At 40.9% G+C, this 26,307-nt stretch overlaps 1 protein-coding gene across 1 annotated transcript in view; it reads left to right on the forward strand.

Moving 5' to 3' along the window:
* Positions 1-361: 361 nt before the first annotated feature.
* The window catches only part of wdr11 (WD repeat domain 11), a 92,960-nt gene continuing 67,014 nt past the window's right edge, over positions 362-26,307 (forward strand). The window contains exons 1-9 of the mRNA XM_047812409.1: positions 362-590; positions 7,090-7,201; positions 8,445-8,598; positions 10,617-10,790; positions 11,193-11,385; positions 18,972-19,137; positions 21,133-21,235; positions 24,203-24,413; positions 24,855-24,955. Coding sequence (XP_047668365.1) covers positions 505-590; positions 7,090-7,201; positions 8,445-8,598; positions 10,617-10,790; positions 11,193-11,385; positions 18,972-19,137; positions 21,133-21,235; positions 24,203-24,413; positions 24,855-24,955 — 1,300 coding nt within the window. The 5' untranslated portion in view covers positions 362-504. The remainder of the gene's footprint in view (positions 591-7,089; positions 7,202-8,444; positions 8,599-10,616; positions 10,791-11,192; positions 11,386-18,971; positions 19,138-21,132; positions 21,236-24,202; positions 24,414-24,854; positions 24,956-26,307) is intronic.

Genomic DNA, 26,307 nt, shown 5'->3' on the forward strand with positions numbered 1-26,307 from the left:
AGCAGTTTCTTTACTTTTATTGTCGTATTGGCTAAGCCCAAATCCTTTGCTTGATTCATTCTCTTCTCCAAACTTCAAAAACATGACTTTCTCTCAAATATAGCTTTAGACTTAAAGCAAACGTAGACATTAACAGTTTAAACAATCAGTCCCACAGTGCCCACCTGGGCAACAAGAAACACCTGTCTGTCACGTCTTCCTATATTCTTCCTATATTCACCTGATAAATGGATGGCAACGAAAACTAAAATTCTCATCTATCGTCCCGTGTTCATTTTTGTTGTTGTTTTTAAACCAAAATATATTCCTTAAGTATTAGAAAACAATGTGTTTGAAAGACATAGGAACCATATTTGCGAACAATCGTTCCCGCCCTGGACCAAAACCGTGACGCACCTGACTTGCTTCCTGTTTACAAACCTAAATGACAACCATTCATTTCTGCAACATTTAAATAACCCAAGTTCCAGCTTCTTTCATGTAGTATTAATAGTCTTTGCAGCCATGATTCCGTACACAGTAAACATTAAACTAGCAGCACGGACACTTACCGGGACTCTCAATTTGCAAAACAAAACTGCAGTTGACTGGTGAGTAGCATTAGCTAGCATAGTTGCTAATCGCTGCTTCTTATTTATATCTTCTTGTGTTTTGATTTTTTTTTCTCCTTTATTGCTTTATTACAGTCTGTATAATATAGAATCACTCATGAAACTCATGTCAGTGTTGTTGTCATTATCTACAAACGCTGTCATGTAATTCTGTGTGTATGTTTACCATCCAGCTGGGCGCTCATATGCTTATTTTTTTTATCATAATATGCTTATAATGTATTATACTTTACTGTGGAACTCATTTTTATTAGCATTTATTTGCACAACATTAGTCTACATTTGTCTACGGTGCTGTATTGTGTTACAAAATCTTAGCATTCATACGTTATGCACACAAGACGTTTAAACAGTGCAGCACACCAAAAATACTGCTTTGTGTTATATGATAGTAAGCGAGTTAAACTTTAGTTTGTCGTGTTTTTTTTTTTTTTTTTAAGTGACCTTGTGTGCAGATGCACAGCTCTTATTGTGTTTGTATTGTTATCATAACATTTCGGTTCAGTTGCCATCTTCGGTTGGTCTGTCTGTCTGTCTGTCTCCTTGTTGCAATACCAAAGGTCCAACGAATTGAGTAAAACATATCTAATCTATCTGTTTCAGTAAGTCTAAAACCCTATCTTTTATACCACAAAATGATGTACATCTTCCACAGACGGAAACGCACGCCATACTCCATGGACTTTTGAGTTTTAGTTTGACTCCGCCCACATAGGAGGGGCTTGACTAGATTTGACTCCGCCTACTAGATGTGGTGTTTGCGACCATTGATGCTTGAACTTTTAAGCTCTTTGGTAGCGGTGTTGGTTTAAAATGTTTATAATATGAACAACTACTTGTAAAACATCACATTTTAAACGGCGGTGTCGGCGCATTTACTGACCATTTAAAAGCATGCAAGTCTGTGGAGAAAGCTAATATATAATATGTAATTATATATATTTTTTGAGTGATTTTCTATAAAAAATTATACTATTTGTCAAGCTTTGAAAAATGAGTGGCTGTGAGAAAAGGTTGCAAAAAAAGAAGCCAACTAGCATGACAGTATGTCACTATGCAATACAAAGAAGGGGGTATTGAGCATTACAAATAATTTAGAAAAGAGGAATTAACAGCCTTGTAAAAGTCCATAGTTTTGACAGCTTTTTGGCTTGTAAGTCCTTTTAAAGTTTCAAAATTAATGTTCATTTCCAGCTTAAAATTGAAAATGTTTGGTTTCTTTTCAGACCACTTACATTTATGGATATGAAACTTTCCAAATATTATAAAAAGATGTAAAAGAAAAATTACATTTTGCCATTTTACTTTTCTCATAAAAAATACAAATATTTTTTTCTGCATATTATTTTTTGTCCCACTTAATGATTCAAAAACACATTTGACATCAATCCAAAAAACCTAGTGTACATACAATAAAAAAAGGTGATTCTGTATTTATATTACAGAATGTACAAGAATCTGATATTTCATTTTTACATTTTTGTAGAAATTGGTCTGTTGGATAAATTAGGTATAATTTTAAAATATACTTCACTAATTTTATTGTTAATGCAATACTTATTATTGTAAGTCCAAACCAATTTCCAATGAATATTCTCAAAAAAACAGTATTGTTTGCTTTGCAATACTGCAGGACCCGGTCCAACATTGCTGTGTTCCTTAAGCATGACAGCTGTTGTGTAAGATACTTATTTTTTGTGGAAACAATAGAGGATTACACAACTGAAGGGTTTTCACTGCTGTCACTTTATCTGTGTGAAGAAAAAACAGATTGCTGTAGGGTTTTGCCAGTCTCTCGAACGATGGAGTCGGCAGTAGGTGGTCCTACTACAAGTTGCCGTAGTAACAACTAGGGTTGCAAAGGGGCGGAAAGTTTCTGGTAAATTTCCGGAAACTTTCCACGGGAAATTTAAATTCTAGGGAATTTTGGGAATATTCCAAATTGGAAACTTTACAGGAATTTATGGGAATTATTCGGAAATAAAGGGGACATGTATATAAACTATATCATATACAAACATAAATAAACATTTTGTTTGGTCATAAGCAGACATGCATGCAAGGTAATGCTCATTTTTAAAATGATGTCTTGACTGATTTAATTGTAAGTACAGATTTAATTGATTCTTTCATTGAGTAACACAAAAGCATAATATTATGCTTGGAAAAAACATAATAAACAATAATTGTAATAAACATATTTCCCTATGATTGCTGTAAAATGAAAGCATCCCCCACCCTTGTCCTTCTAAAAAAAAAAAAAGTCCCAATCAGGCACCCACTTAAGTGAGGATTTTTATTTTATTTCAGGGGGAGTGAGTGTGGGGGGTGATCTGTGCATGTGGTAACACTCCTAATTTACTGCTTATTAAGAGTTAGTAAGGTAGTTATTAAGTTTAGCAATTGGGTACAATTAAGAATGTAGAATAAGGCGTTAATATGTGCTTAATAAGTACTAATAAATATTCTATTAATATTCATGCTAATAAGCAACTAGTTAAATGACCCTAAAATAAAGTGCTACTGTGCATGTTATGGATGAATGCAAGTACATGCAGTGGGTTTGGCCTCAATGGCTCTCCAGTAAGCAGAGTGCTGTGTGCAAGTGACCGAGGAATGCAGGGTACAAATTCAACTTAAATTGAATTAAATCTTGTTTTTTTTAAACAAAATTATGCTGCAAGATTTTTTTTAACTACACTCAAGTTCCTTGTTATAGGCAACTCTGCGTGTTTTTAAAAATCCATATTTATTTCCATATATTCCCGTTAATTCCCATATATTCCCCTTAATTCCCATGGAAAGTTTCCAACCTTGAAAATTCCCAGAATTTTGCCACCCTAGTAACAATATATTTCAGTGGAAGGTGCCTATAGCGTTCCAGTTGACGACAAATCCGTTTTCTTGACGCTAAAAAAGGTAATTTGGCATTTGTGTACAAAATTCCTTTCCTCCCATTGGTTGTCCACGCTGCAGCAAGTTGCTTCAAATTAGCATGAAGTTAAACCTTTGTAAACTTTGTCGCGTGGCTGGACACATCTAGTGTCACTGTCGCTTGTCATCGGAAGTCACCTACACTAATTAAAAATACATGACCACCGTTAACTATTACCTTAATCATCATCATCATCATCATCATCATCTTCTTTTTCTTTTTCTTCTTCTCAAACATTAAACCTGACTCAGGAGAGTTCTTTATTATTTATTTTTTTTAAGAACCATTTCTCTGTACCATCTACCATGCAGCATGCTGAATCTGACAGAGAATCAATCTTCTCCATTATTTATTGGTTTGGGATTCAAACTAAAGCTTATCTATAGTTTTTAGCTCATCTTTTTTTTTTCTTTTTTTCAAATTATGCCCAGTAAACCTAATAAACCAGACCAGTGATTGATTTCATCAATTTAAGCTTCAAGATTATGATATTGCAATAAGAGACTTTCCCCTGAGATCTCTGAGCTGTATTTCTGTGCTACTGATAGCAAACGATGTCAGTCGAATACATTCAGAAACACGTTGAATCTTGAAGCAGATGTTCTACAAGAAAGAAACGTGAGGTTCCACTTCTGTCAGATGAGAACAGGGATCTATGTGTAAGTGATGTGACATACGGCTAAGTACGGTGACCCATACTCAGAATTTGTTTTCTGCATTTAACCAATCCAAAGTGCACACACACACCGTGAACACACACCCAGAGCAGTGGGCAGACGTTGATGCTGCGGTGCCCGGGAACCATTTTTTTGGGGGGCGGGGGGCGGGGTGGGTGGGTGGTTTGTTGCCTTGCTCAAGGGCGCCTCAATCGTGGTATTGCCGGCCCGAGACTCGAACCCACAACCTTAGGGTTAGGAGTCAGACTCTCTAACAATTAGGCTACGACTTTCGCTGATTCCGAGGTGTACAGAGGTGACCTGAGTAAACCTACTTAAGTAATCAGCGACATCATTAAACATTTTATCTGGATCTGTAGGTAGGTAAATAAGTTACTACTGTGTGCGGCTAGTAACTACCTCCTAAAATGTTGTGTTCAGGATGTTTATTAGTATCTTTTTTTATTATAGAGGCAAAGAGTCACTCATTTTATTCCAGTCAAGCAGGAGCCAAATCTGATTGTTTTAATCAGTCGATCTTGGATTTCAGTAATCAGCTGTGACCTCTGCTTGGTTAGAACGGAAATCCGAATCCACACCAAACCAAACCATTTCCGGGTCAGATCAGAGACCCCTGGTGAAGAGCATCAGTGTTGAATAAAATGAGTGGGAGGTGTCGAGAATAGGAAATGTCACTGTTAAGTGAAGTGTAGACGCTAACAGGCAAGTAGAAAGGAAACGACTCGACACTGTGGTTTCACTGGCAATCTTGTATTCTATTAAAGATGCTGTTTAAATGCAGTGAATCATTTTTGCGATGTTGTAAACAAAAGGAAAAATGTTTTCAAAATGGAACTATTTCCTTCCCGTAGGACTTTTGAACAATGTCAGATAAATAGTTCAGATATTTATTTATTTATTTATTTAATATATATATATATATATTTTATAGTGTTAAAAAAGAATTGTCTCTTGGGCTGATGACAATATGAACTAAAATTTCATAGCAAAAAAAAAAATCAATGTTTAAAAAGGCTGATGAAGCGCTGCTCATAACTCTTTGTGGGATGCATCCAATTTATATATATATAAGATATTTAAAGAGCTGACATGTAGGTTTGCAGAGGGTTTACTGCTATGGGGAATGAGGCTTGTGTCTTTTCAGTTGCTCCAGGGAGGTAATTAAATAATGGCCATGAGTGCAGGAGCAACCGGAGAGGGTGCAGGGAGCTGCCGTATATCACTGGTGGTGTTGGAGCAAATTTCCAACCTCGAAACACAATAAATAAGTGAAAATGTAAATATTTGTTTTGTCTTCATCGGATTCTGTACAGGATTCCTAAGAGTCCATGCATTATTAATTTTCTTGTTATCTCGACATATCGTTTTCTCGTGATCTCTGCATCAGAACATGTTCTAGAGGCAGCAACTCGTGGGATTAACAACTTCCACGTACTGTAAGTGTCTGACACTTAAGAAGGAGGCTGTGATGTCTGCATCTTTATCGTCGAAGACTATTGTTTCTGAAAGCACAGTTAGACTAACGCACATATATATCCAGGATACATAGATAAGCAGTAATCATAGTGTAAGACAACCAAAACGTTACAGGAACCGGAGGCATTTTACTAAGAAGAATGGGCAGCTTTACCACCTGAGAGAATTGAGGACCTCCTGCACAATTATTACACAAGACTGCATGCCATCGTTACTTTTAAATGGCACAGTACACCATATTCAGGACTACAGATATCCATCCATCCAATCAATGTGTGTGTGTGTGTGTGTGTGTGTGTGTGTGTGTGTGTGTGTGTGTGTGTGTGTGTGTGTATGTACAGTATACACACATACTAACACAGAGAAGGTAGAAAGTTTTTTGTAACCCTTTAAAATTTTTTCATACAAAGTTGTAAAGATATGTACACAAGTTTTTCTATGTTTATAATAGTTTTAATAATTTCTATATTTTTAATGTTTGTGTTTAAGGTGACTTTGTAATATTCTGCCCATGGGGTTATGGGTGAAAAATAGCCTCTGGCAAATTCTGGTGCTTTTACAGTGTGTGTGTGTGTGTGTGTGTGTGTGTGTGTGTGTAAATGAGATACACCAGCTGTGGTTGTATATAACAGAGCGATGCCTATAGCAGAAAAGAAATAACTAACCGAACACGTTGATCCAAGAACGATTTCTGAGATGAAATTTGATGAGTGTGTTGTATAGAAGGGATTTTTATCTGCTCAGACTGATTCCATTAAACCTCCACCACTGAAATAAACACATGAACTATCAGTTCTTTTGTTGTTGCTTAGCAACCGTTTTTGATTTGATTTGATTTTATTATTATTGCATGACAGCTCTGTCTCTTTATTGGCTACTATAGGCATTATCCAGTTCCTGTAGCTTGCACTCAGTCGGCCTTCACTCACAAACCAAAAAGACAATCTTTGTCCTAGTGGCAGAAAAATGACAGCCATAAGCTCCCTTGTAACCGTTTTCAGTATTCAACAGAATTCAGAGCAAAACCGTTATAGCTTACGGTGTCGAAAAATCAAAAGTACGTTAAGAATTGTTTTAAAATTCATCTTCGGGTTCAGTATCTAGTTTAATCTGTATTTCACTGCACAAAGCATATATTATTTCTCAGATATTATAACGATTCACAGCTAATTGTCCTAATTATTCTCATCTCAAAGTGTTCATTATTAACCGAGACACACAACCAAAATAAGATGCTGAGAAATTTGTGTCTACTTTAGACATCATGTGTGTTGATGTCAAAGTGTAGTCTCAAGAGATGTAGCCTGAGTTGTTCCTTTCACCTGTGTGATCTCTCTCTATCTCTCTATCTCCCTCTCTCCTTCTCTCCCGCTCTCTCTTTCCCCCTCAGGGGTTGGCAAGGTCTGATTGCTCAGGGATGCCACTCCAGCATCCTCATTATCGACCCAAAGACCGCTCAGACAATTCAGGTCCTGGAGAGACACAAAGCCAATGTTGTCAAGGTGAGTTTGAAATGTTTCTGAAACTCTTTCACCGATAACAAGGTTAAACGATTCGAGCAAAGTTTCTAACTGACTAACACTCTGTCCTGTGTGTGTGTATCTTATTCTACCGGATAAAAGGAGAAATAAGTCACTTCTAGGTTTGTTCTTGGATATACACCGATTAAACAGAGCATTAAAACCTCAGATAAGTAAAGGTGAAGTGATGGAAACAGGAAAAATGGGCAAGCGTAAGGATCTGAGCGGCTTTGATAAGCATCAGATTGTGATGGCTAGACCACTGGGATAGAGCATGTGGTTTTTATAGCAATTTACTTGTATTTCAGTGACTTGCTGCATAAACCAAATACATAAAAAAAATTCAGCTTCTGGGTCGAGTAAACATTCGATTTCAGTAACTACAGACGTCGTAGCCACTGATTCCTCTACTGTACGTTTTTCTACTGACGAAAGAAAATTCCTTCGTGGTCGACCTGTAAATACGATCCTTCGTACCATTATAGCTTTAGGGAACGGTGTGATCTAATCGGCTGTTTTCAGTTTACTCTACAGATGATTTTCAGTCATTAAAATGAGCGTAAGAGATCGGGCATGACAAACGTCCCTGAAAAATGAATCTGGTGTCATTTATGTCCAGAAGCATTCTGCACTTTATCTAGTAGTGTTCTGTTGTTAAAGTGTGTGTGTGTGTGTGTGTGTGTGTGTGTGTGTGTGTGTGTGCATGTGCACAGTCTCATGAGTAATGACCCCTAAACTCTTCAGTGTTTATCAGAGACAGTGCCCGGCTCTTTCTGCCATTTCTCACCCCACCATGCATTTTAATCTTGTACACCACAACGTCGGCGCAGTCGTCCATTCGTCATCGTCATCCCCAGGAATAAATGAGCAAGCAGATGCAGAGAAACCGACAAAAACATGGCACCTGCCGGCCTCCTCGTGTTTACGGTTTCAAACATAAGGGTTCTGTCCTGTTCAGGTCACCTGGAAAAAAGAAATTTTTTGGAAACAAACAAACATAAAAGACCGACAAATAAGGGACGGATGCTTGCTGTTTGCTGGTGTTAAGTAGTGAACAGAAAGCTTAAAGAGCTCCAGCGATGCACATTTACTACCTGCAGATTTATTTTGCCGTTCTATCTATCTGTGCTTCATTAAGTTTGGGAATTTGAAACCCCAATTCCATAAGTTATAGGAACTGATTTAAAGTCTTTTGTCATCTCTAAATAATGTCGTGTGTGTTTAGGTGAAATGGTCCAGGGAGAACTACCACCACAACCTGAGCTCCCCGTACTCGCTACGCCTCGCCTCGGCCGACGCCGCAGGCAAAATCATCGTGTGGGACGTGGTGAGCGGCGTTGCGCACTGCGAGATTCAGGAGCATTCCAAACCCATCCAGGGTAAGACAGGGCTCGTAGCATTAGGATCTGTAACGGTAGCAAGCAGGTTGGGTTGTGGAAGGTAACAAGACACAGCAACCCTGTCTAGAGCTTTCACGCTGGCAGTTTAATCTGAAACAGTGAGCGGTTCGCATGAAAAACTGGTAACATTCAATTCAATTCAATTCAAGTTTATTTGTATAGCGCTTTTTACAATAGACATTGTCTCAAAGCAGCTTTACAGAACATAAACACAGAGCAGAAGGTAAACATAATTAATGATAAAGGAAATAACGAATAATAAAAGAAATAAGAATTAACAGAATAAAAATTCTAGGTTATTATTAGATGTATATAGTTCACAGTGTGTATGTATTTATTCCCCTATGAGCAAGTCTGAGGTGACTCAGGCAGCAGTGGCAAGGAAAAACTCCCTTAAATTGGTAAAGGAAGAAACCTTGAGAGGAACCGGACTCAAGGGGGAACCCATCCTCATATGGGTGACACTGGGGTGTGATTGTAATATACAGTCAAACAAATGGTGTATTGGTGTGAGGTTTAAGGACTTCTGATCTTCTGAGTACCACAGAGTCTAACTGGAGATGTCTCAGGATTCTTAGAGTCGGCCTCGGCTCAGTGGATGTCCAAAGGCTTCGTCCCACAGAGGACGATGGGAGCTGGTACAGTGTCTGGATGCCTCGGGATGGGTACAAAGAGAAAAGCAGTGGAAAGGGATTAACATATCTGCCGTTCATAAAAATGTGCTGGTCTGATGTACTGGTGCATGATATTATGGGATGTATTATGTGTACGCCTGACTGAAGAGATGAGTTTTTAATCTACATTTAAACTGGGAAAGTGTGTCTGAGCCCCGAACACTATCAGGAAGACTATTCCAAAGTTTGGGAGCTAAATAAGAAAATGCTCTACCACCTTTAGTAGACTTAGATATTCTGGGAACTACCAAAAGTCCCTGAGTTTTGTGATCTCAGAGAGCGTGAAGGATTGTAACGTGTTAGCAGACTAGTTAGATACATGGGAGCTAAACCATTAAGAGCCTTGTACGTAAGTAGCAGCAGTTTGTAGTCAATTCTATACCTAACAGGTAGCCAGTGTAGAGATGATAAAATTGGGGTTATATGGTCATACTTTCTTGTCCTAGTGAGAACTCTGGCAGCTGCATTTTGGACTAACTGTAACCTATTTATTAAAGATGCAGGACAACCACCTAGTAATGCATTACAATAGTCCAGTCTAGAGGTCATAAGGGCCACAAGGGCCCTGGCCCCTGCTGAAATCTGATTGACCACTGATTGGCCCCCGTTCCATCAATCTTCGACGAGAAGAGCAACTGGAGAATTATTCACAACGATCACAGATGCAATTCCACCCCCCAAACAATTGGCGACACTCGAGCGTTTGAAAAAGGAATGACTGCCGAAATGTATTTGCACCGTACTGAATAAATTACTTTGTGTGCTTGAATGTACCCTGTACTTGGCCCCTGAATGTAACATGTGGCCCTTTAATGGCCCCTGTTACAGAAAAATCCTACAACCACCACTGTTAACATGAAACCTTGCCGGTCCACGTGACGTGACCTTACCGGTCCACGTGATATAATTCATAAGGTGACATCATTCATAAAAGTGAATGCAACATGTTCAGGAAGTAAACTACCCTTTGCATGGGTTTGAACCCATCATTTATTTCCACATACCAGCATAAATGACTGGGAAGTTGAAGAGGGGGGACGCCTTAATAAGTAAACTTAAAAATAAATAAAAATAAATAAAACCCAGGACAGTAGATTAGCTGGGTCATTTGTCATCCAGTTTGTATGAATCTGTGCTGTCAGTAAGCCCAGTGTCCTGTTTTCAGATGCATTGACTATTAATATATGTAGCTCCCCGCAGTATTACCAAATTTCACCTATGGTATCATTATTCAAATAGCTTGGATTGATTGTTCATGAAACTCTATGTTGAAATGTAGAAGCTACCTGAAAGCATTTGTTTTGGCTCGGTTTCTCTCCCCAGACATGGATTGGCTGTGGAATCAGGACATGTCACATGACCTGCTTTTGGCCGTGCACCCTCCCAACTACATAGTGCTGTGGAACGGGGATACGGGGACCAAGCTGTGGAAGAAGAGCTACGCCGAGAACATCCTGTCCTTCTCTTTCGACCCGTTCGACCCCTCCAATTTAGCCTGTATGCATAGTCACTTTTAACAGTGCTTAAATTGTTTCCATTACCTTGTTATCTTCTGCTTGGATTCAAAGGAATAACAGTTTCTTAGTGTAAAGTAGAAATTAAATACTATTTATTTATGTATGTATGTATGTATTTATTTATTTATTTGTTTTTATTTTGCTTTTAGAAATCAAAATATATTATTGAGAATATGGACAGTCAAAATAATTGCTAAGTAGTTTAAAGTAAAGTTTGTGTTAATATTCTATAAGTGTACAAAGATGTGGGGAAAATACTAGATAATTCCGACCTGATTCGAGATATTGTTTTTTTGTTTTTTTTTGCAGTTTGAGCAGTCTGGCTGCTGAGAATAACTCAAATCTTTATCTTCTCTTCCTGTATAACCCGCCGCTCTATTAGTGCTGACTAGCGAGGGAATCGTTTTCATCACCGACTTCTCACCGTCCAAGCCCCCGGGCAGCAGCGGGAAGAAGGTTTACATTGCCAGCCCACACGCTAGCCCTGCTCACAGCAAACCTGCTGCTACACATCCCACAGGTGCTAAGAAAGCGCTCAACAAGGTCAAAGTGCTCATCACCAACGAGAAACCCATGTGAGTACACAGATGTGACATGACAGTCTGTCTGTCTGTGCTTTTGACATTAAGTATAAATGATTGTTCCAATTAATTTTTTTTTATGTTATTTATTTTTGATTAGAACAATCGACCTCTCGTGTGAATGTGCTGAATAATTTTCATACATTGATGTTTCTTTTCATTTATCAAGACTCATAGAAGGTCATAGAAGGTTTTTACATTTATGCCGCTTTTATCCAAAGCTGCTTCACTAGGTAAGAGACTAAGAATACGCTTAAGGTAATACACTCAGATATGACTTTTAGTATCGGATATTTTCAATCAGTATAAACACGTGAATTATTCGATCGCCACATGTCTGTGATAAGATTATGTCTGGAGACTGTTGGGTTTGTGTATGTAGAGTATCATGAATGTGTTTATGTGCTGGTGTGCAGGGCCTTGGGAAAAGCGAGGGATGGTTGTGAGCCTCCTACAAATGATTTAAAAACTTAGAAGTGTACACTTTGATTCATTAACCGCTTACGATGTTGTATGACATCATAAATAAGTTTAAGTTCCGGTATTAAAGATTGGGGGGAAAAAAAATCCAGTAACATAAATAGCAATATCAATATCTATACTGGAAATGAACTGATTTAGTAGACGTAGGTTTAATTATTATTTTTTTTTTGTTTTAGGAATTTGTTTTAGTGACATAATCTCCACAGTGTAACAGAATGACATATTTAGTATAGATTAAATTGTATGTACACATATACAGGTGTGAAATGTGCAGTTAAAATAAACATATGAAATATACATATGCAAATAAGTATACAATATATACAATTTGTATGTACACATGTGCAATTGTGAAATGTGCAGTTGAAGTAAACAGTACAGAAAATATGTATGTATGTATGTACAGAGTGCAAGTATGAAATGTGCAATTGAGGTATACATAGTGCAAATATTATGTGTTGTGTGTTCCATGGTGTTAATTGTTCATCAGGTGGATTGCTTGAGGGAAGAAACTGTTCCTATGTCTGGTCGTTCTGGAGCTCAGGGCTCTGTAGCGCCGACCAGATGGTAACAGTTCAAAGAGGGAGTGTGCTGGATGTGAGGGGTCCAGAGTGATTTTCTTAGCTCTTTTGCTCATTCTGGAGGAGTACAGGTCTTGGAGAGTGGGGAGAGTTGTGCCAATGATTCGCTCAGCAGTCCGGACTACCCTCTGTAGTCTTCTGAGATCAAATTTGGTGGCTGAGCTGAACCAAACAGTTACTGAGGTGCAGAGGATGGATTCGATGATGGCAGTGTAAAACTGTTTCAGCAAATCCTGTGGCAGGTTGAACTTCTTCAGCTGACGAAGGAAGTACAACCTCTGCTGGGCCTTTCTCACAATGGAGTCAATGTGAATGTCCCACTTCAGGTCCTGGGAGATTGTGGTTCCCAGGAATCTGAATGACTCCACGGCTGTGACAATGCTGTCCATGATGGTTAGTGGGGGGAGAGCAGGGGGTTTCTCCTGAAGTCCACTATCAACTCCACTGTCTTGAGCGTGTTCAGCTCCAGGTTGTTAAGGCTGCACCAGACAGCCAGCCGCTCAACCTCCAGTCTGTAAGCAGACTCGTCACCGTCCTGGATGATCCCGTCAGTGTGGTGTCGTCTGCAAACTTCAGGAGCTTGACAGATGGGTCATTAGAGGTGCAGTCATTCATGTACAGGGAGAAGAGCAGTGGGGAGAGAACACAGCCCTGGGGGGCGCCAGTGCTGACGGTACGGGTGCTTGATTTGAGTTTCCCCAGTCGCACTAGCTGCTGCCTGTCTGTCAGAAAGCTGGTGATCCACTGGCAGACAGAGGAGGGTACGGAGAGCTGGGTTAATTTGGACTGTAGGAGTGATGGGATGATAATGTTGAAAGCAGAGCTGAAGTCCACAAACAGGATCCTCACATAAGTCCTTGGTCCCTTTTCCACCGAGGCAGTTCGAGTGCTGGTTCGGAGCCAGAGCCTAATTTAGAACCAGTTCTTTCTGTTTCGACCGCCAAAGCACCGGCTCCGAACCAGGAAAAGTGGTTCTTAAGTAGCACCAAAACGTTGCTGGTCTAGACTTAAGAACCGCTTGGGGTGGGAGCTGGGGATGGGGCTACTGTTAGCGCATTTGATAATGTACCTTAAGTATACTAATGTTTATTACACTTTTACTTTACCGCAATATGATCACTTATCAGCACACATGATAGTAGGTAGCTACATGCTAAGGCTAATTTTTTTTCTGTGTTAACAATAAAATAACATTATGTACTTTATCGATTACAACCTCCGTTTATACAGATTACACGGAGCTGCACGTACACGTTTTATTCGCCGTTTTTGGATGCCAATGTAGGTTCGCAAAGCCATGAGCATTAACAGTAAAGCAACATCCGCCATTGTTGTTGTGTTTGTGTTTGCCGCTGCTGCGCTAACGTTGCTGGGACACGTGACACGTATACAGTGATGTCACACTCGGCGCTGTGATTGCTCACTAGCCGGTGGAAAGGCAAACCGGTTCTTAGAAGGTTCGCCAGTGGAACTAACTTTGAACCAGCACCAGTGCTAGCTCTGAACCAGCACCCGGTTCTTTCCGGTGGAAAAGGGGCATAAGTCTGGTGATTTTGGGTTTCTTTGGAACGGGGATGATGGTGGAGCTTTTGAAGCATGAGGGTACTTCACACAGCTCCAGTGACGTGTTGAATATCCGTGTGAAGATGGGGCCAGCTGATCAGCACAGGCTTTCAGACAGGCTGGTGAAACGCTGTCTGGGCCTGGAGCCTTTCTTCTCTTGGTCTTCCTGAAGACCTGACACACATCATCTTCACTGAACTGGATTGAAGGTGTGACTGATTCGGGGGTTACAGAAGGTGTGAATTGGGCTTTTTCAAACCTACAGTAGAACTCATTCAGGTCGTCTGCCAGTTGTTGATTTACCACAGTGCTGGGGGATGGTGTCGTGTAGTTGGTGAGGCTTTTAAACCTTTCCACACTGAAGCTGAGTCATTAGAGGAAAATTGAATCCGTAATTTTTCGGAATAATTCCTCTTTGCCACTCTGATCTAGAAACGTCTTAGTTTGTATAAATCTTACATGGCCGGAGGAAAGCAGAATGCAGTAAAGCTGGACATTCAATAAGGACTATATCTAAAGAAAAGTGTAGTTCAGTTCTAAACATTTGAGCAGATCAGTTCTGCGAGCACGGAGACACCTGAGCTTCCTTTCTGCTTGTTGGTCAGCATTTCCACTTTACTTAATACTGTAAATAAAATATTCCATTACAGCCCTGACAGATCAGTTAATGAGGAATGGAAAACGTCCACAAGGTCTGAAATAAAAGAAAAGTAAAAAAAAAAAACAGACAATGAATAACTTTCCCTCCCTCTGAGTTTGTAAAGTGTTAACCTTTAGAATGATAAGCTGCTCAAAACCTCCACCACGTCACACAAGAAGATAATAATTGTCTGCCTACATTCTGTGTTTTGATCATCAAAGTTCTTTTTCGTTGTTTAAATCAGATGTTTTTTCTTCCTCTCTTTGTTCTTTTCATCATCGCTTTCCTGCTTTGTCTGAGGAAGGTTTTTTCTTCCGCTCTATTGATCATTAGAAGCTTTACTCACTTTCCTCTCTACCCTGAACACTGCGGTACATTTGAAGCAGTGTACTTCGGCACTCAGTCGCATCAGCGAGGCTTATTTTCTGGAAAACGTCTTTGATGGGTCCGTGTAAATAAAGCGATCCCTGCTCCATTAGTCTGCCAGAGCGGCTGATTTGGGTTAATGGTACAGAGGTGCAATTTTGGACAAAGCAGCAGCATGGTAAAAGGTCCATGCTTTAATCTTGCTTTGTGGTGCCATTGTGATAAAGGGCTTGAGTATGATGAATAAGCAAACTTTTAGAAAAACTTCTTGTTCTAATACTGCTGTAAATTAACAGTACTTGAAGATTAGCTGCTAGCTGTTGCGTTTGTTTCCTGATATGTCAAAACTTCCTTTATTTCTTGCAGTGGTTAGAAGATGTCTAATAAGGGGATGTGGTAGCCTAGTGGGTAAGATTTCTGAGTACTGATTGGAAGGTTGTCACCAAGCTGACACTCCTGGGCCCCTGAGCAAGGTTCTTAACTCTTAATTGCTCAGCTGTGTAAATGAGATAAAAAGGTAAGTCGCTCTGGATAAGGGCATCTGCCTAAATGGTGTAAATGTAATGAAACATCCTGGCTAAATAGCTTGGGTATTTAAACAAACATACAACTTCCACAACAGCTGTGTTCTTCATAGTCCCTCCATATTTGCATGATGTTCTCAAATGGGTGCTGCCGCTCATGCCACCAGAAGACTCCAGGTTGCACTGAAAACCAACGGTCACTTAGTAGGTCACTATGTCGCTGCGAGTCGCCGTATCTGTGACGTAGCATTACTGAGATCTTGAGCAATGTAGCTAAGGTTGGACCAGAGTTTTGGTTCACGCTTTGCTGACAGTGCACGTATGTATTTTTTGTTTCCCAGAGAGTAAGTCATAGAAGGATTTGTATAAAAAAGGCAGTTTATGTCATGCTTAAATCTGGATACAGATACGAATAAGCCACTGGGTTAAATCTCTACACCTTTCCTCGACGGATGCCTTAGCCATCAGTAATACCAACCAACCTAGGTCTCAAATGTAACCCCAGCTGGCCATAGTGCCCCCCAAGCCCGTCTCTCTTTCTTTCGCTGCTCCCTGTTCGGGGTCGCCACTGCGGATCTTGTAGTCAGCATATTAGATTTAGCACAAGTTTTATGCCGGATGCCCTTCTTGACGCAACCCTCCCATTTTATCTGGGCTTGGGTCCTGGCACTGAGAGTTAACTCTTCAGTGGCTGGGTTAGACCATAGTGCTACTCTTGTGATTATTATGGGATGCCAAAGCTTTTGTAGTCTATATTCATCTCCCAGTTCTCAGTATCATCAAATAATATGATCAGCATTACTCAGAGAATATGGCATCCCCAAATTTACTACAGTAGCAAGAAATCTGAGGTGTTGCCAAATGTTTACAGTATGAAACAACGTGATTGTTATGGCTCCATGTTTGCGTGTCTGTTGCTAAGCAGAGATGTAAAAGCATGTCACAATAGCCCTGTATGTTGTGTTAACAGTTACAAAATTACGTCAAACGGTTACCCGAAAGGACGTCAATTAACGGAAGCTCGTATCAGCCGTGTTTGCTGAAAGAGCGGAATCCTAAAGGATGCGCCTGACGAACTTCCTTTCAGCACGCTCAGTACCGTCTGACTTTGTAGCATACATTTGTGCTAGAAAAGTCTGCTTTCTAATCCCAATTTTCGGTGTATAGTGTTGACCCTGCTCCTTTTCAAGAATTCTTTCTCATGGTGTTTCTTAGGGACAAACACTTTCTTGCTGTTACCGTGGGCTTGCTAATTAGGATATCGAAGTCTATATCGGTGTTCTCGTCGTCAGAGCGTTCAACAGATAGAATTGAGAAGAAGAAAAAGCCTTTATTTTGTCACATGTACATTACAGCACAGTGAAATTCGTTCTTCGCATATCCCAACTTTGGGGGTTGGGGTCAGTGCACAGGGTCAGCCATGATACAATGTCCTTGGAGCAGAGAGGTTTAAGGACCTGCTTGAGACCAACAGTGGCAACTTGTCACTGCTTGAGCTTGATCCCTGATTCTCTGATCAACAACCCAGAGCCTACAACCGCTTGAGCCACCACGGCCCCAGTCGATTGAGTCAATTGACAAATTTATCTAAACTAAGTTAACACTTCCCTATAATTTGACCCTACTGCTAAACAATCCGCTGGCACCTTGTACATCAGCTTTCCTCGCCATGTTTTCATCACCAATATTTATCCATTTATTCATCCATCCATTTTCTGTAGCACTTATCTTACACATGGTCACTGGTACCCCTTTTTCCACCAAAAAGAACCGGGTGCTGGTTCAGAGCTAGCACTGGTGCTAGTACAAAGTTGGTTCCACTGGCAAACCTTCTAAAGATTCGGTTTGCCTTTCCATCGGCTAGAGATCCATCACAGTCTGATGTCACTGTATACGTCTTATGTTTCCTAGCAACATTAGCGCAGCAGCGGCAAACACAACATCAACAATGGCGGATGTTGCTTTACTGTTAATGCTCACGGCTTTGTGAACCTACATTAGCATCCAAACGCGGCGAATCCAACGTGTACGTGCAGCTCCGTGTAATTTGTATAAACGGAGGTTGTAATCGATAAAGTACATAACGTTATTTTATCATTAACACAGAAAAAAATTATCCTTAGCATGTAGCTACCTACTATAATGTGTGCTGATAATGTATCATATCGCGGTAAAGTAAAAGTGTATTAAACATTAGTATACTTAAGGTACATTATCAATTCGCTAACAGCAGCCCCGCCCACAGCCCCGGACACAAGCGGTTCCTAAGTCTAGACCAGCTACTTAAGAACCACTTTTCCTGGTTCAGAGCCGGTGTTTTGGCGGTCGAAACAGAAAGAACTGGTTCTAAATTAGGCCCTGGCTCCGAACCAGCACTCAAACTCCCTCGGTGGAAAAGGGGCAAGCGAACCTGGAGTCTGTCCCAGAGGACTCCTCTTGTAGCTCATCCAACTCAACGGTTGAGAATAACGTGCATGCGGAGATGTTTTTTTACTCACTGTTTTTGAACAAGTGTTTATTTGTGTTAGCGTTGACGTTATGTGTGGTGCTGCTGCCACATTATTGGCTGATCTTACTGCACACTTGTACACATGTCCCTAATGAGGGTGTCCACCACTTTCTAAAGTTTGTGATGCCAGAAACATTCATTTAGGAAACAGGATGTTCTGAAGTCTTTTCTCAAAAAAGAGCTGAAATTACAAACCGGGAAGTTATGGAACTCCCGTCTACTCCATTCTATGGTTTTAATATGCAATTTTAAAATTTGGGATGAAATCTCACTTTTTCTAATGGTCATAATAAATTCTTCGTCTCAAATCCATTTTATCACTCTCAATATATCTCGAAATACAGCCAATTAGAGACTAGCTATTTTTTAAAATGAGAACCTTTACTCATTGCTGAAGATATTTTTATATATTTACTTCTTTCCTGATCCTAATTATCTCACAACAATACGCTCATATATTCTCTCCTGTCTCTCATTCCATTTCCTGTTCAAACGCCTCCTGAACTTAGCAGAAATTGGCCTCTTTATTATGTTCTTCAATTTACACAGGCATTATTTCCTATAAGCAGGTTTGGGGACGTCAGTGGCCTATAAACTTAGTAGACGGCGGGCTGGGAAGAGATTTGTAACTCTTATTGCGTTCCCTCTCAGTGTCGTGCGGTAATGTCTTCAATTATTCTCAATTCTAGCACGCTGCCAATGCCTCTCCTTTTCTTATTTATTTGTTTGTTTGTTTGTTTGTTTGTTTTATTTAATATAGAGATGTGAATGAATACGTAAGGATATAAAGATGTGTTTTTATTAGATACCAGAATCATGTGAGCTGTTTAGATCTTCCTTTGAGATGATGACGCTAATTACAGCATTGAGCTGGAGATCTTAACGTGTGTTTGTGTGTGTGTGTTTATTTGCAGGGCCGAGGCAGTAACCCTAAATGACTGTCTCCAGCTGTCTTACCTTCCCTCAAAGAAGAGTCACATGCTGCTGCTATACCCCAGAGAGATCCTCATCCTCGACCTGGAGCTCAGCCAGACCGTGGGGGTGGTGGCCATCGAGCGCTCCGGGGTGCCCTTCATACAGGTCAGTGTGCCTGGGATTTCAGGGCAGATGTGTCGGCCTTTTCACACTGCTGTGATCTGCTGTGAATTCCAGATGTTTTGTGCATAGTGTTTTACTCACAACAACTCACTCTCACACTCTTTGTCTCTCTCTCTCATACTCTTTCTCTCTCTCTCTCTCTCTCATACTCACTCACACACACACACACACACACACACACACACACACACACACACACACACACACAGCACTGAAACTCTGGTGAAAATCAATACGTATCTTCTGCTTTGGATTCAAACCCACATCTAATAACCCACATCAGGAGTCGGTCTTTAATGTGAGTCAGTGACTGATTTCAGATCCTGAGAACTCTAGTATGGGTTTGAATGAAAATGTAAAAAAAAAAAAAAGGAGAACCTGGCTGCAGTGCAAAAGGACAGTTAAAACTGATGTTTCAGATCTCATCAGAGTTTTTGCAGTTACAGAATGTAATGCATCATGATGTACTGCACATACCTTCGAATGTACAGCATCATCATCGTACAGCATCATCTTCCTATTGTGTAGGAGGTCTGTTACATCACTGTCCTGCCTCTGATATCCTTCACTGTTCCTTCCCAGAGGAGTGGTGATAAAGGCCACAAACTCTTAGCTGTGTACTGGAAAGTGTCTGATTATTTTTTTTTATGCTAATGCAATTTTTTCATTGGTCTGTTTATTTATTTCTGCAAGTGTGAGGTTATATTTGTGGCCTAAAGTGCACCGACACCCACTCGTATACGGCCATGACCTCCCTATTAGCACCAGTGTCCATGTTCTGTAAGTGTTGGAAAGCTCTTGTCAGGAAGGACATTTGCATGACTAATGGTGCAGCTGCAAAAACAGGACTGGAGCAAGCCATAGATCGTGGGAGCGGGCAGCTAGTCAAAAACCAGTACACAACCCTCTCTCTCTCTCTCTCTCTCTGTCGTGCACACATTCTCTTTCATTCTCTCTCTCTCTGTCTCTCGCTCTGTCTCTATCTATCTCTATCTCTCTCTCTCACACACACACACACACACACATTCTCTTTCATTCTCTCTCTTTCATTCCCTCTCTCTCTCTCTCTCTCTCTCTCTCTCTCTCTCTCGTGCACACATTCTCTTTCATTCTATCTCTCTTTGTCTCTCGCTCTGTCTCTATCTCTCTCTCTCTCTCTCTCTCTCTCTCTCTCTCTCTCACACTCACACACACACACACACACACACACACACACACACACACACACACACACACACACACACACACACACACACACACACATTCTCTTTTATTCTCTCTCTCTCTCTCTCTCTCTCTCACACACACACACACACACACACACACACACACACACACACACACACACACACCTTGTCTCTTTCCGGTTTAATTTAAAAACATTACTAAACGCTACAATAAAACTCCCTCCAGCTTCTTAATGACATCATAATGTTGTAGCCTTACTCAAGCAGCATTAAAGATATTAGCACAATGCAATTTGAACAGCCTTTCTATGTCGTCTCATGTCTCGTGCATGCAGCTCAGCCCTAATAACAACAGGCGTGATTTTGAAGCGGAAAAGCCAGATTTTAGATATTTTGTGTGTTTTTTTTATTTTTGGCATCAGGTTTCTGTACAGAATGATTGTTCATAACGTTGCCCTGATTAGCCATGTGCTGATGGGATGGGAAATAAGTAAATGATTAAGATACGCACCAGGAAAGTAATCTTACTAGAGTAAAAAATATATCTTGTAAATGTAAAATATCATACCCATACTTCCTTATAAAAATATATCAATTGTCTTTTATATTTATATAGTCAAAATCAAAAGTCAAAAGTCAAAATATCACAATAAGCTCCGCCCCCAGGATCTTACATTGCTGTGACATTTCCTACTGCATTTTGTCACTCTTTGCTTCACATAAAAGCTGTAAATCCCTTGGCAGGAAATGTACTTTCACTGCGTCACGCTGTGCTTTTCCTTCCGCACAGGTGATTCCCTGTGGCCAGAGGGACGCTCTCTATTGCCTGCACGAGAACGGCTGCGTCACACTGCGCGTGTGCCGATCTACTGCACTCTCAGTGGAGGAAACAGGCGAGCGCTTCTTTCCTCTTTAATTCTTTTTCCCCTCTAGACCAGGGTTTCAACATCTATCTCTAATACTACACACTCTACAAAATTCAGTCTCCTACATAAAATCGTATTTATTCTAGTTTGTGTGTTTATGTATAGTATCTATCTATCTAAGTTAGTATAAATTGTGTGTGGTGTGTGTTTGTGGTCTGTGGTGGGCAGTGGTGTGTATGTTTGTGTGGTTTGGTTTGTGTGTGGTGCAGTATGTGTTTGTGGTGTGTGTGTGTGTGTGTGTGTGTGTGTGTTTGTGCTGTGTGGGTGGTGTGTGTGTTTGTGCTGTGTGAGTGGTGTGTGTTTGTGCTGTGTTTGTGGTGTGTGTGTGTGTTTGTATTGTGTTTGTGGTGTGTTGTGCTGTGTGGGTGGTGTTTTGTGCAGTGTGTTTGAGGTGTGTGTGTGTTTGTGATGTGTTCTGCAGTGTGTGTGTGTTTGTGTTTGAGGTGTGTTGTGTGAGGATGACAGGTGTGTGTTTATGGTGGGTGTGCAGAGGTGTGTGGTGGGTGTGTGTTTGTGGTGTCTTGTGCAGTGTGTGTGTTTGTGTGGTGTGTGGTGCAGTGTGTGTGTGTGTGTGTTGTATTGTGTTTGTGGTGTGTTGTGCAGTGTGGGACTTGTGTGTGGTGCAGTGTGTGTGTGTGTGTGTGTGTTGTATTGTGTTTGTGGTGTGTTGTGCAGTGTGGGACTTGTGTGTGGTGTGGTGTGTGGTGCAGTGTGTGTGTGTGTTGTATTGTGTTTGTGGTGTGTTGTGCAGTGTGGGACTTGTGTGTGGTGTGGTGTGGTGTGTGGTGCAGTGTGTGTGTGTGTTGTATTGTGTTTGTGGTGTGTTGTGCAGTGTGGGACTTGTGTGTGGTGTGGTGTGGTGTGTGGTGCAGTGTGTGTGTGTGTTGTATTGTGTTTGTGGTGTGTGGTGCAGTGTGGGAGTTGTGTGTGGTGTGGTGTGTGGTGCAGTGTGTGTGTGTGTGTTGTATTGTGTTTGTGGTGTGTTGTGCATTGTGGGACTTGTGTGTGGTGCAGTGTGTGGTGTGGTGTGGTGTGTGGTGCAGTGTGTGTGTGTGTTGTATTGTGTTTGTGGTGTGTGGTGCAGTGTGGGAGTTGTGTGTGGTGCAGTGTGTGTGTTTGTGTGGTATGGTGTGTGGTGCAGTGTGTGTGTGTGTGTGTGTGTGTGTGTTGTATTGTGTTTGTGGTGTGTTGTGCAGTGTGGGACTTGTGTGTGGTGCAGTGTGTGGTGTGGTGTGGTGCAGTGTGTGTGTGTGTGTTGTATTGTGTTTGTGGTGTGTGGTGCAGTGTGGGAGTTGTGTGTGGTGCAGTGTGTGTGTTTGTGTGGTATGGTGTGTGGTGCAGTGTGTGTGTTTGTGTGGTATGGTGTGTGGTGCAGTGTGTGTGTGTGGTGCAGTGTGTGTGTGTGTGTGTGTTGTGATGTGTTTGTGATGTGTTGTGCAGTGTGGGACTTGTGTGTGGTGCAGTGTGTGTGTTTGTGTGGTATGGTGTGTGGTGCAGTGTGTGTGTGTGGTGCAGTGTGTGTGTGTGTGTTGTGATGTGTTTGTGATGTGTTGTGCAGCGTGGGACTTGTGTGTGGTGCAGTGTGTGGTGTTTGTGTGGTGTGGTATGGTGTGTGGTGCAGTGTGTGTGTTTGTGTGGTATGGTGTGTGGTGCAGTGTGTGTGGTGTGGTATGGTGTGTGGTGCAGTGTGTGTGTGGTATGGTGTGTGGTGCAGTGTGTGTGTGGTGTGGTATGGTGTGTGGTGCAGTTTGTGGGGTGTGGTGTGTGGTGCAGTGTGTGTGTGTGGTGTGGTATGGTGTGTGGTGCAGTGTGTGTGTGTGTGTGTGTGTTGTGATGTGTTTGTGATGTGTTGTGCAGTGTGGGACTTGTGTGTGGTGTTTGTGTGGTGTGGTATGGTGTGTGGTGCAGTGTGTGTGTTTGTGTGGTATGGTGTGTGGTGCAGTGTGTGTGTGGTGTGGTATGGTGTGTGGTGCAGTGTGTGTGTGTGGTATGGTGTGTGGTGCAGTGTGTGTGGTGTGGTATGGTGTGTGGTGCAGTGTGTGTGTTTGTGTGGTGTGGTGTGTGGTGCAGTGTGTGTGTGTGTGTGTGTTGTATTGTGTTTGTGATGTGTTGTGCAGTGTGGGACTTGTTTATGGTGTGTGGTATGGTGTGTGGTGCAGTGTGGGAGGTGTGTGTGTGTGTGTGTGTGTCAGCAATGGAGGAACTGCTTGGTGTTCTGAATAAATAAAGTTGTGTTTTTTTTATTTGTTGTTGTTTTTTCATACACTTATAATTCTATCATGTTTTAAGCTTGAAGTTTAAATCCCAGGCCACCAGGCTGCCTCTGCTGGGCCCTTGCGCAAGGCCCTTTAACCCTCAACCGCTCTATTGTATAAAAAATCAGATACTTATATAATTGAAAAGGAATGATGTTAGTGGGGTTTGCACTGTAGAATATTACACACTTTCTATAATCTGATCACTTAACGTTTGTTAAATTCCAGTAAGATTCTCACTTTCCTGCTCTGCAGCTAAACTTGCCCCAAGTTTGGAGTCAGAGTTCGAGCCGCACTAGGCTACAAATTGAAATTTCGCCCACGCCGTGTTTAGATTACAGACATTCACTGCAAAATATTGAAGTATTGTGTTTTGTAGCGCTTCTAGCTAGAAGCCATGACCGTGGCAGGTCAAAGGTCATTTTGATTAACATTTAGCATGGCTAAAATGGGCTTTAGAAGAGCTCTAGAAAGCGAATAATAATAATCTGAGAGTGTTAATGCTCATTATATATTTGATAGCTCAAGCTTAAACGCATATATAACTTTCCCTGTTAAATTTCCTGTGTATTAAAGCTACGTTCATGAAGATTAACCATATCTTCCAGGTTACTTGTATTAAAAACAAATAAAAAAATGACTATTATAGGTTTAACCTCAATGTCAATGTAATCAGCAGCAGTGGCATCTGAGACGGAGCAGGGAATGCAGGAGCTGTCGTATGATCTGCGCTCTCAGTGCGACGCCATCCGCGTGACCAAGACAGTGCGGCCGTACCGGGCGGTGATCTGCCCCGTCAACGAGAACCGAGCCGCCCTGGTGGTGAGCGACGGCCGCATCATGCTCTGGGAGCTCAAAGCTCACACTGGAAAAGCATCGTCCAACATCGGGTACCTTGTATTATACTCCTTATGATTTAGATTACACCATTTATGTGTGCCTAATCTAATCTAATCTGATCTAATTATTGTGTTTAAATCAAAAAGACTTGTTTAGATGCCCCGAACTGAACCACACCGTAACTTTAGTCTTGTACTAATAGTAGACTTGTTCAGTACTGTTATTAGAGTGAATAGACACCAATGCATAGATCAGACTTGGAATCAGACTGGGATAAGGATACTCCTTCTGGATTAACGTTACAGATCATTCCCATTTCTTTTTCAGTACTTTTTCTTCCATGGCTGCTTTCATTATCTATCCCAGTTATTAATACGCAATTTTATGATTCTAAACGTAACCCTTATGCATATTATTCCATATTATTCATCAGTATAAAGGCTTTCCATTCATTTGCTCCATCTTTATGTCTGTCTGGTGTTGGATTACAGGTCAGGCCTTTCCCCGCTCTACTCCCCAGTAAATTTTTGTGGGACCCCGTTGGGCCAGAACCAGAAACGAATCCCGGACCTCTCTCTCAATACAATGATCGGTAAGTCTTTTTACTGCGAATACACTCCGGAGCGTCTTTACATGCGTTACAACTTGCTCAGTCGATTCTATTTATAATACGAGTAATGTTGTTACTGTGGTCATGTCCTGTTGTTATAGTTACAGATATCCATGCATGTTTAGGTGGCCTTATGGTTAGCATGTTTGCCTCACACATCCTGAATTGGGTGGGTTTGGTTTCTTCCTGTGCTTCAGGGGTTTCCTCTGGGTTCTCTGGTTTTCTTCTCAGTCCAATTACCAGTTTCCTCCTATCTCCAATTCTTGTTTCATGATCATTCCCGCATTAAGGGACTATTAGTTTTTTCAAATAAATGGGCAGCCGAGATAACAGCTGAGAAGCTGTGGAGAATAGAAACGATAAAGAAGAGATTTTGCTGAATACACGCAGACACACTCATTCACACCTGGAGGCAATTCAGCATCGCTGGCTGATTTTGGAAGCCGGACAACCAAGAGGAAACTCGTGGGGTGAATGTGTCAAACTCTGTGCAGTGACCCGAGTTCTGGGTCGAACCTGGGAGCTCTGGTTCACGGAATCAACACTCACACTCGCACGTTTCACAGCTCCTCAAGCTGTCTAATTAAGATACTATTTAAACACTATATGCAATTTTGCTGTTGATGAGGAACAACATCTAACCACCAGACTGCAATCCTGCAAAAAAAAAACAGACTAATGGAATTACTTTGCTGATGCTGATGACAGGCAAAAAATCCTCATCTCTGAATTCATAATCATGCGACGCATTAACACTGTAAAATATCCTAAAATTCTTCAGAGTGGCTGGATTTATTTTATAAGTGCTGTAGATCTAATCTAAAAATGTCATTGTAAACGATTGCCTTGCTTTAGCCTAGCCTCAGCATGAATCTTCTACACTAGACTATTCTTCATGAATCTACACTATACTACACTATTGTTCTTTACTACACTACACTATTCTGTTCTTTACTACACTACACTATTGTTCTTTACTACACTACACTATTGTTCTTTACTACACTACACTATTGTTCTTTACTACACTACACGATTGTTCTTTACTACACTACACTATTATGTTCTTTACTACACTACACTATTGTTCTTTACTACACTACACGATTGTTCTTTACTACACTACACTATTATGTTCTTTACTACACTACACTATTATGTTCTTTACTACACTACACTATTGTTCTTTACTACACTACACTATTGTTCTTTACTACACTACACGATTGTTCTTTACTACACTACACTATTATGTTCTTTACTACACTACACTATTATGTTCTTTACTACACTACACTATTGTTCTTTACTACACTACACTATTGTTCTTTACT

Source organism: Tachysurus fulvidraco, chromosome 4 (genome assembly GCF_022655615.1).
Source record: "Tachysurus fulvidraco isolate hzauxx_2018 chromosome 4, HZAU_PFXX_2.0, whole genome shotgun sequence".
NCBI lineage: Eukaryota > Metazoa > Chordata > Actinopteri > Siluriformes > Bagridae > Tachysurus > Tachysurus fulvidraco.